Here is a 12899-nt window from a genome sequence, read left to right as displayed (position 1 = left end):
GGCTCGTTTGACCTTCCAAATGGGTCGGACAAGTCGTGATGGCCAACCGTATGCATAGACAATCAAATATCGATTTACATTAAAAGTGGACATTTAATATTTTAGTTTGGTGTTTCTGAAATCTAGTTTCGATAATTTCGATAGTTCTGAAATATTGAACTTATAATTCCTTATGAATAGACGTTCAACATTTCGAAAGTTTGATTCACTTATTTCGACAATTGATTATTAGAAGTATATGCTAAATACTATTCTTAAAATTCAATTTCGATAATCTTGATAATAGATAATTAAAATTAGATACAAAATATCAAACATACATTCATTAGAGGTGAATATTCGATACTCATTAATTCGATATTTTCAAAGTTCGATTTCAGTAATCTTAATAAACAATAATAAAAAATAGATACTAATTAAGTATCAAACTTTTAAATTATGATTCATACCATAATCAAAATTCACTATGATAAATATCAATTTTATCTGCTAATTCGATTTTCAATAATCTATGTCGAGTAATAATATAATAGTAATAATATTTTATTTTTTATTTTTATAGTTATAGAAAAAGTTAGATGACGGCACGTAATCCATTTGGCCCACATAGATTTTCCCTCCTATTTAAATTGCCTTTATAAAATTCCACAAAATTTCCGCCACCGTATCGCCGGTAATCATCCGCCATCGCCGTTGCTTCCGCCGCCGTTTTCTACCATCAGTCGCCGTCGTGTATTCTTCTTCTCCTTTTTTCTGTTTCCGCATAAAAGAAAAAAAAATTAAATTAAATTATCTAAAAAAAAAAATGAATTTCGAAAGCTCCGATTATCGCGGTAGAATCGCCACGATGAAGAAATTCAGATAAAATCAAGGCATTATGGTGAAGAAATTCAAAAAAAAAATGCATTCGATTTGTTGTGACACAGACGTGGCTGATCGGAATACGGCATCAGCATTGCCGGTGACTAATAATATACCTTTATCTAAGTTCCTCGATATGCATCCACCGCGATCTCCTCCTCAATCCAAATCACGCGCCACCGCTATTAACAACGGGGAAGCTGATTATTCCGGCGATGAATTTCATTCAGCGAGGATGAATGATGTTGCAGGGAATGACATTTCTGGAATTTTATACAAATGGGTGAATTACGGTAAAGGATGGAGACCTCGATGGTTCGCTTTACGTGATGGAGTTCTTTCGTATTACAAAGTCAATGGACGGCATAAGATTGTGACGAATTCGGAGACGGAGAAAGGATCTATGATCATCGGAGAAAAGTCGTTTCGCCGGATTAATACTTCGTCAAGCACATCTTCGAAATCTCATCGGCGAAAACCTTGCGGAGTAATTCACCTTAAGGTATCATACATTTCCTCATTTCGAAGTTTTTTTTAGAATAATTTTAGTTATAATTAATTGTAAAGATGATCATCTCGTGGCTATTGAGAACGAATTAAATTATTTATTTCTCAATGTTTTAGGATTAGGTTAGTTGTGAATTGTGAAATTTTATATAAAAAAATGAAATGATTACCTTTTAAAGGTCACTTGTATGTTGTGTAATGCTCTCCCATTTCACATTATTTCGTTGTTGTTATTGCTCTCATTTATGTATCTCTTTTTTTCAAATTGTTTGGCATCCTTTATGTAAGTCAAGGGTCTACCAGAAACAACTTCTCTAATTTTATGAGGTAGTGGTAAGGTCTACGTACAGTCATATACGCTACCCTCCCAGACTACTTGTGGGATTACAGTGGGTTGTCGTTGATGTAGTTACCTTTTTAAAGTCACTTTTATTTTTTGAAATTAGGGAATTTTCAATTGTTACCTTAGTACTTCTTATGTCCAAATCAAATGGGGGAGTGATTGATTAAGTATTGTGTTGATAGAAACTTCAAAATTACTGTTTGAAGTTAAATAGTTGAAATTGATTCGAAATTTTGAAAGAATTACGTGTATGCCATATTCTATTTTGGGGACGTTGAAAATAAGATGTGCCGTATAAACTGAGATAATGGGTGTACATTATGCTCGCAAGTAGCAACTGTTCCCTAGCGGTTAGTAGTGGAATGCTTATTGGTAGAACAATGTACTGTTTTTAAAGTTTTGTTCAACATTTTTGTGACTGTTCTTGTGGGGTTCTTTATTTCATGATGTTAGTGTGCCTTATAAAATATCAATTTGTAACACAGATGTGTTTGTTTTATTTGTCTGACTGTTTTGATTTCGGAGTTGGATGTTCTACTAACCAATTAGTGTTTTTATAGGTATCGTCAATAGAAAGTCGATCAGATGACCGGAGGTTTTCTATAAATACTGGGACAAAGAGGTTGCATTTGAGGGCAGAAACAAAGGAGGACCGACGTATTTGGTTGGAGGCATTGACTGCGGCAATAAAGTTGTTTCCAACATGCGATCCTGTTCTTGAAGCTCAAATGAATGAGAATGTGTCTGTGTCAACTGAAAAGTTGAGGCAAAGACTCTTGGAGGAAGGTGTAAGTGAGGTCGTGATTCGGGACAGTGAGCAGATTATGAGAAATGAATTTGCAGCATTGCATAGTCATCTCCAGCAGGTGAAGCGGAAGCAGATGCTACTGCTTGATAAATTGGGACAATTGGAGGTATTACCTGCCCCAACATGACAAATTTTTGCTATTCCTTTTGCAACTTCCACTTGCTAATCATTTCATAAGTCTTTGTTTTAGAAAATGACACTTCGGGACTCAAATAGTTATTGAATGAAGCTCGGGAGACGGCAGTTATCAAAAGGCTTAGGAAGATGTGATATGCTAGGCAGCTCTTATTTACACTAGTGCTTCTCATAGCATAGTATAACCTTTACAAAATGTTATGTAGGAAAAAGTCTTATCTAATTGCACTATGAAGCAAAAATCATTCATTTCAGTCTACACCAAAATGGAGAACTACGATTTGGCTTGAACTGCATAAATGATTCACTAGAAGAATCTCCTCAATGAGAAAAATCTTTTTACATTCTTTGAATTCTATTTTTTTTTTTGTCTGAAACCAAAAAAGAGAACTTCAATTTCATGGGCAGAGTCTAGTCGATGAGAGATGACTGTACATTTACACTCAATTGAGTTGAAACTAGTCTTAGAAGTTTCTTTCTTGAGTCTGCTGCATATTGTAAGAAATTCCTATGCCTCACTACTCATGTTGAATCTCCCTTCTAGCTGACTTAGCCAATTAACTGATGTATGTGGTTTGTGCTTGATTCTGCCTTAATAATAAAGCTGGTGATCATCAATTCATCAGGGCGTGTATTTGTTTACATGCTAGACGGAAAGAATTAAATAAACAGTTCTGCATCCATTGACGAGCTTGCAGTGCAACAAGATGGATTGTATGACAGGTTCTATTTAGTATGGATTCCTCATGAGAGTTTGTCTTTGAGTAATATTAGGTAGAGCACTTCAGAAGTTACCAGTATTGGAGTACTTAGACTGTTAGTTTCGTTAATAGTTATAGAATGGAATAGAGAAGAAGATTGCAGTCATGATAATTAACTTCATAATTAGGGAAAAGTGAGAATAGAACGGGAAGACAGGAGAGTAAATCTTGGCATTAAAGTGAAAGAGATTTCAGCGACCGGAACAGCTAGGAGAGAGTAAGAATGAGAAAAAGACATTGAAAGATCAGTTGAAGGAAATGCCAGAGTGGAAAGTGTAGGACTTACTATTTTCAAGTGCAGGAGTAATAATGAATCATGGCATGGAGGAAAGTTGTTGATACTGTATTCCGAATCAATCATTCATTCATCTCAAATTACTAAATGATGTAACAGCCTCTATAATGGACTAAAAGTTACTAAAATTTGAATTGTATTGCATGAGAAATTATCAGGCGCCAGATTTGCTTATATCTCTTCAGAAAAATGGAAATGCATTTCTCCATCTATTAAAATGAAGAAAGCACGGTTAGGAAGTTATTGGAACATACTATCTTTTTCATGACTCACTAGATTTTTGCCAGAATAATATCTGCTTTTGTTGTGTAAAAACTTCTATGCATTTCACGTTCAACTAGCTTTACTAAACAGCAGATACCAAATAAGCAACACGAGCATATATTTTATTTCTTTATGCCCCAAAACGTTTCTGCTTCTATATATATAGTAATGCCAGTTGAGGTTGTTTTCATTTGATTTCATTGCTGGATCCTGATTTAGGTGTCTATATGAAATATAATTTATTTGCTGAATTCTACTTAGTTGAGCCTCAGAGTCACTCACATATGAGATTCATGTGCTTTATGATATACTGATACTGCTCTTAATCTGTTCACCCAGACAGAAAAAGTTGACCTCGAGAACACTCTCATTGATGAGGGTCACAGACAGGCAAGAGATCGTCAAACTTATTCTGAAGCATCCCTGGATAAATTTAGAGGTATGCATATTTATAAGTTATTTCTCATTGATGCAGTGCAACTGTTTCAGCTTTACTGATGGTATTTTTAATTTCTCTCCTAAAATAATAATGCCAAGGTCTAACAGTTTCGTTCTAGGCATCTAATAACCAGCCCACCACTTTGCATTATCTAGATCTAAAGAATCAGTCAAGATATGATATATTTGCCATATCTTTGAGCAACTGAAATGTTTTGCATAAACAAAAAAGCCAGCTTGCATGCACTTCGATCTTGATCAAGTACTTGCTACTTTCTACCTGCATTGCTCTTGGGTTACTCGGCTTATGAAGGTTTGGACAGATAGAAAGATTTCATTTAGTGTCACGTCTTCTGGGGATTTAAACCTTGGTTACCACAATAGTTTCGCAAACCTTTTGGTCTCGAGACCATCTCGTTGGGGCATGCCTCCACCTTGCTTTGTAGAAAATGCTTAAGTATGTTACAAATGAATTTGGTAGGAAATGCTTAAAGAACCTCTTATACTATGGGGAATATGTCTAAAATACTCATGAGAGAACAATTATTATTTTCAATACTTAACGAGAACAGATTTTTGTATAATTAACACTGAAAATGACATGAAAGAATTTGCTATGCTTTGCTCAACTGTCAATACAAGAATTTCTTATTGTTGTTATATTGTTTTCAAGTCAACTGATAAAAACACAAGGTCTCTACTACTAGGGAGATGTTCAAAACTAAACTTCCATGAACAATTTCATTATGTAGGCAACTTACCTGATTCTAATATTATGTTTATGAATGATCATGTAACAAGGGGATACACTGACTGATTATGCAGACACTTTTAGATTATTGTATTCAAAAGACTGCGCTTACCTTAGCCTAGTAGCATTGAGCTAGATATTTTAGGCCTTTAATAAATTTAAGATTGAACAAAACTTTAGTTTGTAACAACAAAATTCAACAGTGTTCCTGTTAATACTCTCATCAGATTTGAAAATATGGAGGATCTTGTCCTATTCCTCATGAGTTTCCTGCTCCTTTTCTTTTGTGATGGAATCTTAAATGTTTTAGGTAAATGACATGGAAGATGTGAATGTTTTTTTTTTCTTCATTTAGTAGTCAACTGTTACTCCCTTGAATGGACCATATATATATTTTTATTTTGTAGAGAACTCGTGTGTTTGGGAGTCTGTGATGAGTAAATAAACCAAGGTTTTGACATGGCTGCAATTTTAGTAAAATTGAGATTATTTCGTTTCCTTTCTTACAAGAGAGGGGCCCACATGTCTTATTTATTGAAATGGGGGGGGGGGTGAGAATCGAAAACCAGAACTTTATTGATGGGATTTTCATCCTCTTTATGCCATTCGGATGAAGTTTCCTATAGAAGAATAGTCTGTTGAGTAAGTGGAGAGGAAAGATCTCCAACGAACTTTATCTCATTCCGTTCGAGTGGCTCAACCAGTAACCATAAGTCAATAAGCTTTTCCAAAAATAAAAGTTAAATTTTTTAAAAAGCTACTTATTGTAAGTTAGACTTTTTTAAAAAAATAATAATTCAAGATGACAATTGACAATTTATACATTTGAAAATCTTTGTTAAAGTTGGTTACTTCATATTTAAAAGCAAAGTTGAAAGGCTGAAGAGGTAAATTAGGATTCGAACTGGTTTAGCAATTTAGAAATGGTGAACTCTAGATTGGTTTATTCCTTCTGTGTTGCAAGTTTCTCTGGTGTGAAGTTACCCGGATTTCTTTTGTAAATGGTTTGGTCATTGTTTCATTCTTACATTTACCATTTTTGCTGATGGAACTACTCTTGAATAAATTATTAAATGAATCATTCGAGGAGGTTTCCTAACTAGATTTCTTTCTTCTTCTAGTATTTCTAGGAGGAAGTGCAAGTGGATCTGACAACGAAGAGGATGATTCTGATGATGAAGTAGATGCTGATAGCTTGTTTCATGATGCTAAAGATGCTCTTTCTTCGAGTTCCGCAAGAAGCACTGATTCTGATGATGAAAGATCATCATTTGATTCAACTGTAGAGTTTCATCCTGCTGAAGATGGTCTTAGTTCTGGTACAAGATTTGCTACATCTGACTATCCTTTTGTGAAGCGAAGGAAGAAATTGCCAGAACCACATGAGAAGGAAAAGGGAGTAGGCCTTTGGTCAATGATCAAAGATAACATCGGCAAGGATTTAACTAAAGTTTGTTTGCCAGTGTTCTTCAATGAGCCACTCTCTTCTTTGCAGAGATGCTTTGAAGAATTTGAATACTCTTACCTTCTTGACCAAGCATATGAATGGGGAAAAACGGTAATAATTTTCTGGACTTCGTCTCTATGTTTGATCTTCATTTGTTTCTTCCATGCATTGATTACACATCATTTATATGACTATTCAGAAAATATCCAGCCGATGCCATGCAGCTCCAAGACTAAGTGAAGTTTTGAGAAATTTGTAATATATGCATGTTTGAGTTTCTCTCTTTTCCCCTTTGTTTCAGGATCCCTCATATTTTCTTCAGTATACTCATGATAGTCATTTCTGTCTTTCCATTATTGCCTTCTTTTTGTGTATTTATTTAGGAAGAATCTGAAAGCTTTGATAAAATGTATTGATAGACGAAAAATTAACAACAGTGTTCATCTTGTGTGAAAAGGCATATTCTTTAATGCCTGCAATTTGTAGAAAGATAAAGATTAGGCCTAGGTGTCATGTCTTTACCGTATTTGATACCTTTCTCTTGACTGTTTTTCTAATTATTATCATTAGATTAACAAATCAGGATTTATTAACTCGTATTCAGAACGTACTTTAGTAAGCAATAACTCTGTAAATGCCTTCTCTTTTTGGATTTCTGTCATTTGTGATGCATGCCATTCTTTGCCTTCTCTGCCCTTTGAAAATATACCACCTTTGTTCACAAAACTTTGTAGGGAAATAGCATTATGAGGATTCTTAGCGTCGCAGCATTTGCTGTATCCGGATATGCTTCAACTGATGGAAGGATGTTCAAGCCATTTAATCCATTATTAGGCGAAACATATGAAGCTGATTACCCAGACAAGGGGTTGCATTTCATCTCGGAAAAGGTAGTCTTAGAAGCAGCTGGTTTTGAATGGCCCCTTTTCCTTATTCTAGATCATTGTCTATAGCTTAATGTTCTTCAAGTTTAGACTTACTATGCACGTAGAAACATGCATAGGGCAAAAATGGAAATAACGTAGGGAGAAACTATTCTGCAACTTTTACCAGTTCGTTCTGAAGTTTAATATTTCAAACCTACTAACAAAATGATGAATGACAATACACTTATTATTTGAAACACAAACAGGCACCAATTACTACCAGCTTTAAACACTTATAAGAGAAATACTTCAGACGTCGGAAGATTGAGATGTGATCCTTGACCTATTTGCATGTATTTTCACATTATTGTCACATATTTCTATGTTTTGACAGTCAAGTAACAAATACCCTTCGTACAAAAATTTGGTGAAGAAAAGAGCACGGCTAGGCTACGTAATATGATCTCTGCAACTTGACTTTTATCATCTTCTTGTTCCTGCTTGTTTAATAACGTATTTCTTGGTGACATAGGTTAGTCATCACCCCATGATTCTTGCATGTCACTGCCAGGGTCGAGGTTGGAAATTTTGGGGAGATACAAATTTAAAAAGTAAATTCTGGGGTCGATCAATCCAACTTGACCCTGTTGGTGCCCTTACCGTGGAGTTCGATGATGGAGAGGTTTATCAGTGGGGCAAGGTATGTGTATTAAATTGAAAATACTGCAACTCCTTTTGGAGAAGTTTGCTGAACCATTTAACTGAATAATCAGGTTACAACTTCCATCTACAACATCATTATAGGAAAGCTCTACTGTGACCACTATGGCACGATGTATATCCGAGGGAATCGAGATTACTCCTGCAAGCTAAAATTTAAGGAGCAGTCTATTGTGGAAAGAAATCCTCACCAGGTGCAGAATCTCCACCTTACTAGTGCTTGTGTTCTTCCCACACTGCTCTCTATCAATTAGTGTCCTAGTGATCTTTGGCTGTGAATGATAATATCTGAAGCTTATAATCCCTTTTGTGGGGATTTTGGTTAAGAAATGCTGCATTACTTTCTTACTCAACGCTAAGTCACTTTAGCATTCCCTGTTTATATAGCATTCTCTCATCATATATGGTCTTGGTATTATCTATATCTCTTCTATATTTGCCATGCTTTTAAATGTAATATCTGTAGACAGCCCATATATATGGAAATTGAGCTCGTTGGTTGCCTTTAAATGCATTATGTTATTCTAAAAGGATGGGTAAGGCTTCATAAATCGTCTCATATCAAATTGTCTTTGCAGGTACACGGAGTGATACATGATAAGAATGGAAAAAGAGTGGCAACTATTAATGGAAAATGGGATGAGAGTTTGCATTACTCTATGGGGGATAATCCGTCAGATGATGTCGGACAAGATTCTGATTCAAAGTCACATTTGATTTGGAAGCGAACCAAACCATCAGATTTCCAAACAAAGTACAATTTAACGCAGTTTGCAATCACCCTGAATGAGCTCTCTCCTGACCTTAAGGTAAGGGGATACTATAATTGATAGTTTTCGTTTTGTCCTGTTCATCCATATCTTTCAAATGTATTCTCCTATCTAATGCTATTGTCAATGCAAACAGAAAAAGCTGCCACCAACAGATTCAAGGCTTAGACCTGATCAAAGGTTTCTTGAAAATGGAGAGTATGATATGGCTGATTCAGAAAAGTTGCGGTTAGAGCAGAGGCAACGTGAGGTAATGGAAATAGTTATTTCTTCATTAGTAACATTCTAATTAGCATGGTGTCATCTATGACTTCTTAGTTTCTTCGATTTTCTCGTTGGAATTTATTAGATTAGTGCTAATATATGTGTATTAGCTTGATTTATAATGAGGTAACAAGGTAATTCACATGCTTAAACCTGATTTTATATACAAGTCTTTTATAGGAGTTGTTTGTTTGGTTGAATAAACGATAGGAGTAACATTCGTGCGATAAGATGTTTTTTATGGGTATTAATTAGTTCCAGGAGTTATTTGTACTAAAATGTCGGGGGTAAACTATCTCATACAGAAGGTGGGATAGCTAATCTCGTGGGATATCTATATGCATGTAGTGAATATAGACTTTCTAGTGTTAGAGAAACATTTCTCTTTCCATTTAAAAATTCTTTTGACACAACATTGCACTAAATGTGCTTAAATGGAGCGACTTTCACATCCCCGACCCTTACTTGCTTGAGATTATGGCATAATTGTTACTACAACAATAAACCTGGTGTTATCCCACGAGTAGGGTCTGAGGAAGGTAAGGTATACACATCCTTACCCCTATCTTTACGGGGTAGTTAGGTTGTTTCTGATTGACCCTCGGCAACCCTTCTCCTCCTTTTTCCGAGCTCGGGCATAATTGTTAATTTGTATATGCAGGCAACAAAGATGCAGGAAAGAGGATGGCAACCAAGGTGGTTTGCTAAAGAAAAAGGTAGTGATACATATAAATATAAAGGAGGATATTGGGAAGCTAGACAAACTGGTAAATGGATTTCATGTCCACATATCTTTGGTGAAATATCTCAACACACTTAATTTCACCCCAAATTTAATTACTTTAATTTTTCTTATACAAGCCAAAAAATGGAACTGAAATTGATAGATGTAAACTAAAACCACAAAGTTAGATATAGATTAAAAAGATTTGAATCCTACATCCATTGAAATATTGTATTTAAACTGAATAAAATGTACAATGCCTTTCATGGCTGTTGATCAATTTTTGATTTTGTAACTGATTATTTCTATTTTTTTTAGTGGAATACAACAGTGTATATAAATTTATTAGACATTTTGTTAATTATTGGGTGTATAAATCTTGTATTATTTATGTCTATAGATGTTAAATTCACTTGAATTTTTTTGTACGTTTACTTTTTTTATAGTTTAAGAAAAAATCATGGCTGTTGATTAGAACTTTAGAAAGGAAAATCAATGGAAAAAAGAAAGTCAAATATTTAGTGATATAGTAAGAAAAAGGCAGCCTAGGAATTTCAGTCAAGTCAAATTAATCCTCTCAAGTCTTCATGTCAAAACAAATTAATGGAAAATTATAGAAGAAAATTTGAGCTGTAAATTTTGACCTCTTCACTTTATGCGATATGTGATTCATTTTTAATTAAAAATATTAAGGTTCAAATCGTATGAATAAAAATTAAAAATTGATTTGATGCGATTTTAATGTGAATTAGTGCACTAGAAAACATGTGTCTCCTTGTTAGAGGCAAAAATAGAAATTAATTTCATTGACCACTTCACTTCATGCAATATAAAAAATCTTATTTTTTTTCTTTGATTTTTGAAAATATTGATACTTAAATATAGTTTCCTCACATATTAATAAAGGGGATTACATATACTGATAATTTTTGTTATAATTATTGTTAATTATTAATAAATGTGTGATTCTTTCTTAATTAAAAATTTTAGGTTCATGTCATATGAATAATAAAAGTTTATTTCTCTAAAAGGACTATCTGATACCATTTGAATTTGAATAACTCAATTAGAAAATATGCCAACCCTTTAATTAAATGTGGTTTTTTNAATAAAAGTTTATTTCTCTAAAAGGACTATCTGATACCATTTGAATTTGAATAACTCAATTAGAAAATATGCCAACCCTTTAATTAAATGTGGTTTTTTGGGCGTAAGTTATATTACTTTTTTATTTTATAACTTTTTATTTTCACAAAAACAATCATCAATAATATTTAAACTCGTAACTTAATTGGAAAAATAAATAAATAAAAGGAAAATAAAGAAAAGAAACTTATATATTTCAATGTATTGTAGATTGTATTTCAACATTTAAGGTGTACACAAGTAACAAATACCTTTAGTTAGGTTCACATATTTTTCTTATGTGAATCAATATTACATTTGATTATTTCCATTATAACAATTTAAAAAAAAAGTAATACAAAGATATATGCATAGGAAAATACAAAGTGTTAAAATATCATATATTGTTATTGATAAATTCCATTTCCCTTTTGAGAAATTTCTTGCAAATTTTTTCCAAACATTTCCTATCTGGGTCAGCTTTATAAAGCTTAGATTTTGCAGCTTCTGCAAATTCACTCTGTATATAAATAAAAATACAAATAAAAAAATTATTAGACTGAGAAAGTTACATGAAATAATAACAAAATCATGAAATAAAATAAAGATGTTTAAAAATATAAATATTCTTGTTTATAAAAATATAAAGGATATATAATTTCACTTTGGTCCCTCAATTACTGATAAATTTTGCGAAGATATTTGGTTAGTGGTATCAAAACTACTACAATAACACCAGTTAATTGAAGGTTAAATATATTTTTTTTTTCATAAAAAACTATAAGGACCAAAATTACAAGTCACCGATAATAATAGAATGATTTAACACTTCATAAATCGTTAAATATGTGAAGATTTTCGGTCTAAGGGATCAAAAGTGCATATATATTAAATAATTGAAGGTTAAATATACTTAATTGAAATCGAAATATATCCATCGATATTTAAAAGGACCAAAAGTGCTAATTTAAAGAAATTATAAGTACCTGAATGGAACCATTGGAAAGTAGTCTATCAATTAGATTTGAGACTATATCTTTTGTATATTCAGGATGACCTTGTATACCTAAAATATGATCTCCCATTGTAAACATCTCCACATTTGTTTTTTCTGAAATTGCTACTATTTCTGCTCCCTTTGGCACTTCCCACACCTGTTCAATTTTTTTGAATTCGATTTAATTTATATACACTAACAGTAATATCGTATATAAGAAAGAGATCAGAGCCTGCTTTAAATAGATGAGTGATATGTAATAACTTTACTTGCAATAAATAAAATAAGATTTTTCTTTTAACACAAAAGAGAGAGATAAGTAGGTTATTTGGGATTAGTGATGGCTGTTTGATTTAATTTTTAATTTTTAAATAATTATTCAGATGTTTAAGGCAGAACAAGAGATTTAAACACTTTTGGAGATATGAGTTTGGAATATAATAGTTGTTAAAATTATAGTGTATTTTTTCATATTTCATGTCGAAAATACTGAAGTGGCAACTGAAAGCTATACCAATTATTTATTTATTATTATAAGCAGGTAATATATCTTATTTCTTACGTACTTATTTTCATTTTTTAAAGGATAGATACATACATGTAGTTATCTTTTAGGTAACCTGATAATATATGGTAAATTGTTTTACACTATTCTACCAAGTCAAATAAGCATGGAAAATGTTGGTGATAACATTGAAACATAGTGATTTGACTTTGTACTTTGTGTTCAACATAATAGGCAAAAAATTCCAAGTAAATATGATTTCATAATAGAAAAAAAAAAATAGAGATTATTACATATATATATATATATATATATATA

General features: G+C 32.8%; 2 protein-coding genes across 2 annotated transcripts in view; one reads left to right on the top strand and one right to left on the bottom strand.

Moving 5' to 3' along the window:
• The first annotated feature begins 614 nt into the window (after positions 1–614).
• Positions 615–10299, top strand: LOC107024654 (oxysterol-binding protein-related protein 1B-like). Its single transcript, XM_015225647.2, has 10 exons — positions 615–1363; positions 2272–2625; positions 4314–4413; positions 6285–6721; positions 7345–7500; positions 8009–8176; positions 8250–8390; positions 8775–9005; positions 9103–9216; positions 9892–10299. Exons 1-10 carry the CDS (start codon positions 878–880, stop codon positions 10048–10050), a joined length of 2346 nt encoding a protein of 781 aa, XP_015081133.1. The 5' UTR covers positions 615–877; the 3' UTR covers positions 10051–10299.
• A 1035-nt stretch (positions 10300–11334) lies between these two features.
• The window catches only part of LOC107025647 (gamma-glutamyl peptidase 3-like), a 3416-nt gene continuing 1851 nt past the window's right edge, over positions 11335–12899 (bottom strand). Inside the window, exons 3-4 of the mRNA XM_015226409.2 lie at positions 12066–12233; positions 11335–11599 (exon numbers count right to left, since the gene is read on the bottom strand). Coding sequence (XP_015081895.1) covers positions 11477–11599; positions 12066–12233 — 291 coding nt within the window. The 3' untranslated portion in view covers positions 11335–11476. The remainder of the gene's footprint in view (positions 11600–12065; positions 12234–12899) is intronic.

Source organism: Solanum pennellii, chromosome 7 (assembly GCF_001406875.1).
Source record: "Solanum pennellii chromosome 7, SPENNV200".
NCBI lineage: Eukaryota > Viridiplantae > Streptophyta > Magnoliopsida > Solanales > Solanaceae > Solanum > Solanum pennellii.
This window is presented reverse-complemented; position numbering and strand designations above follow the sequence as displayed.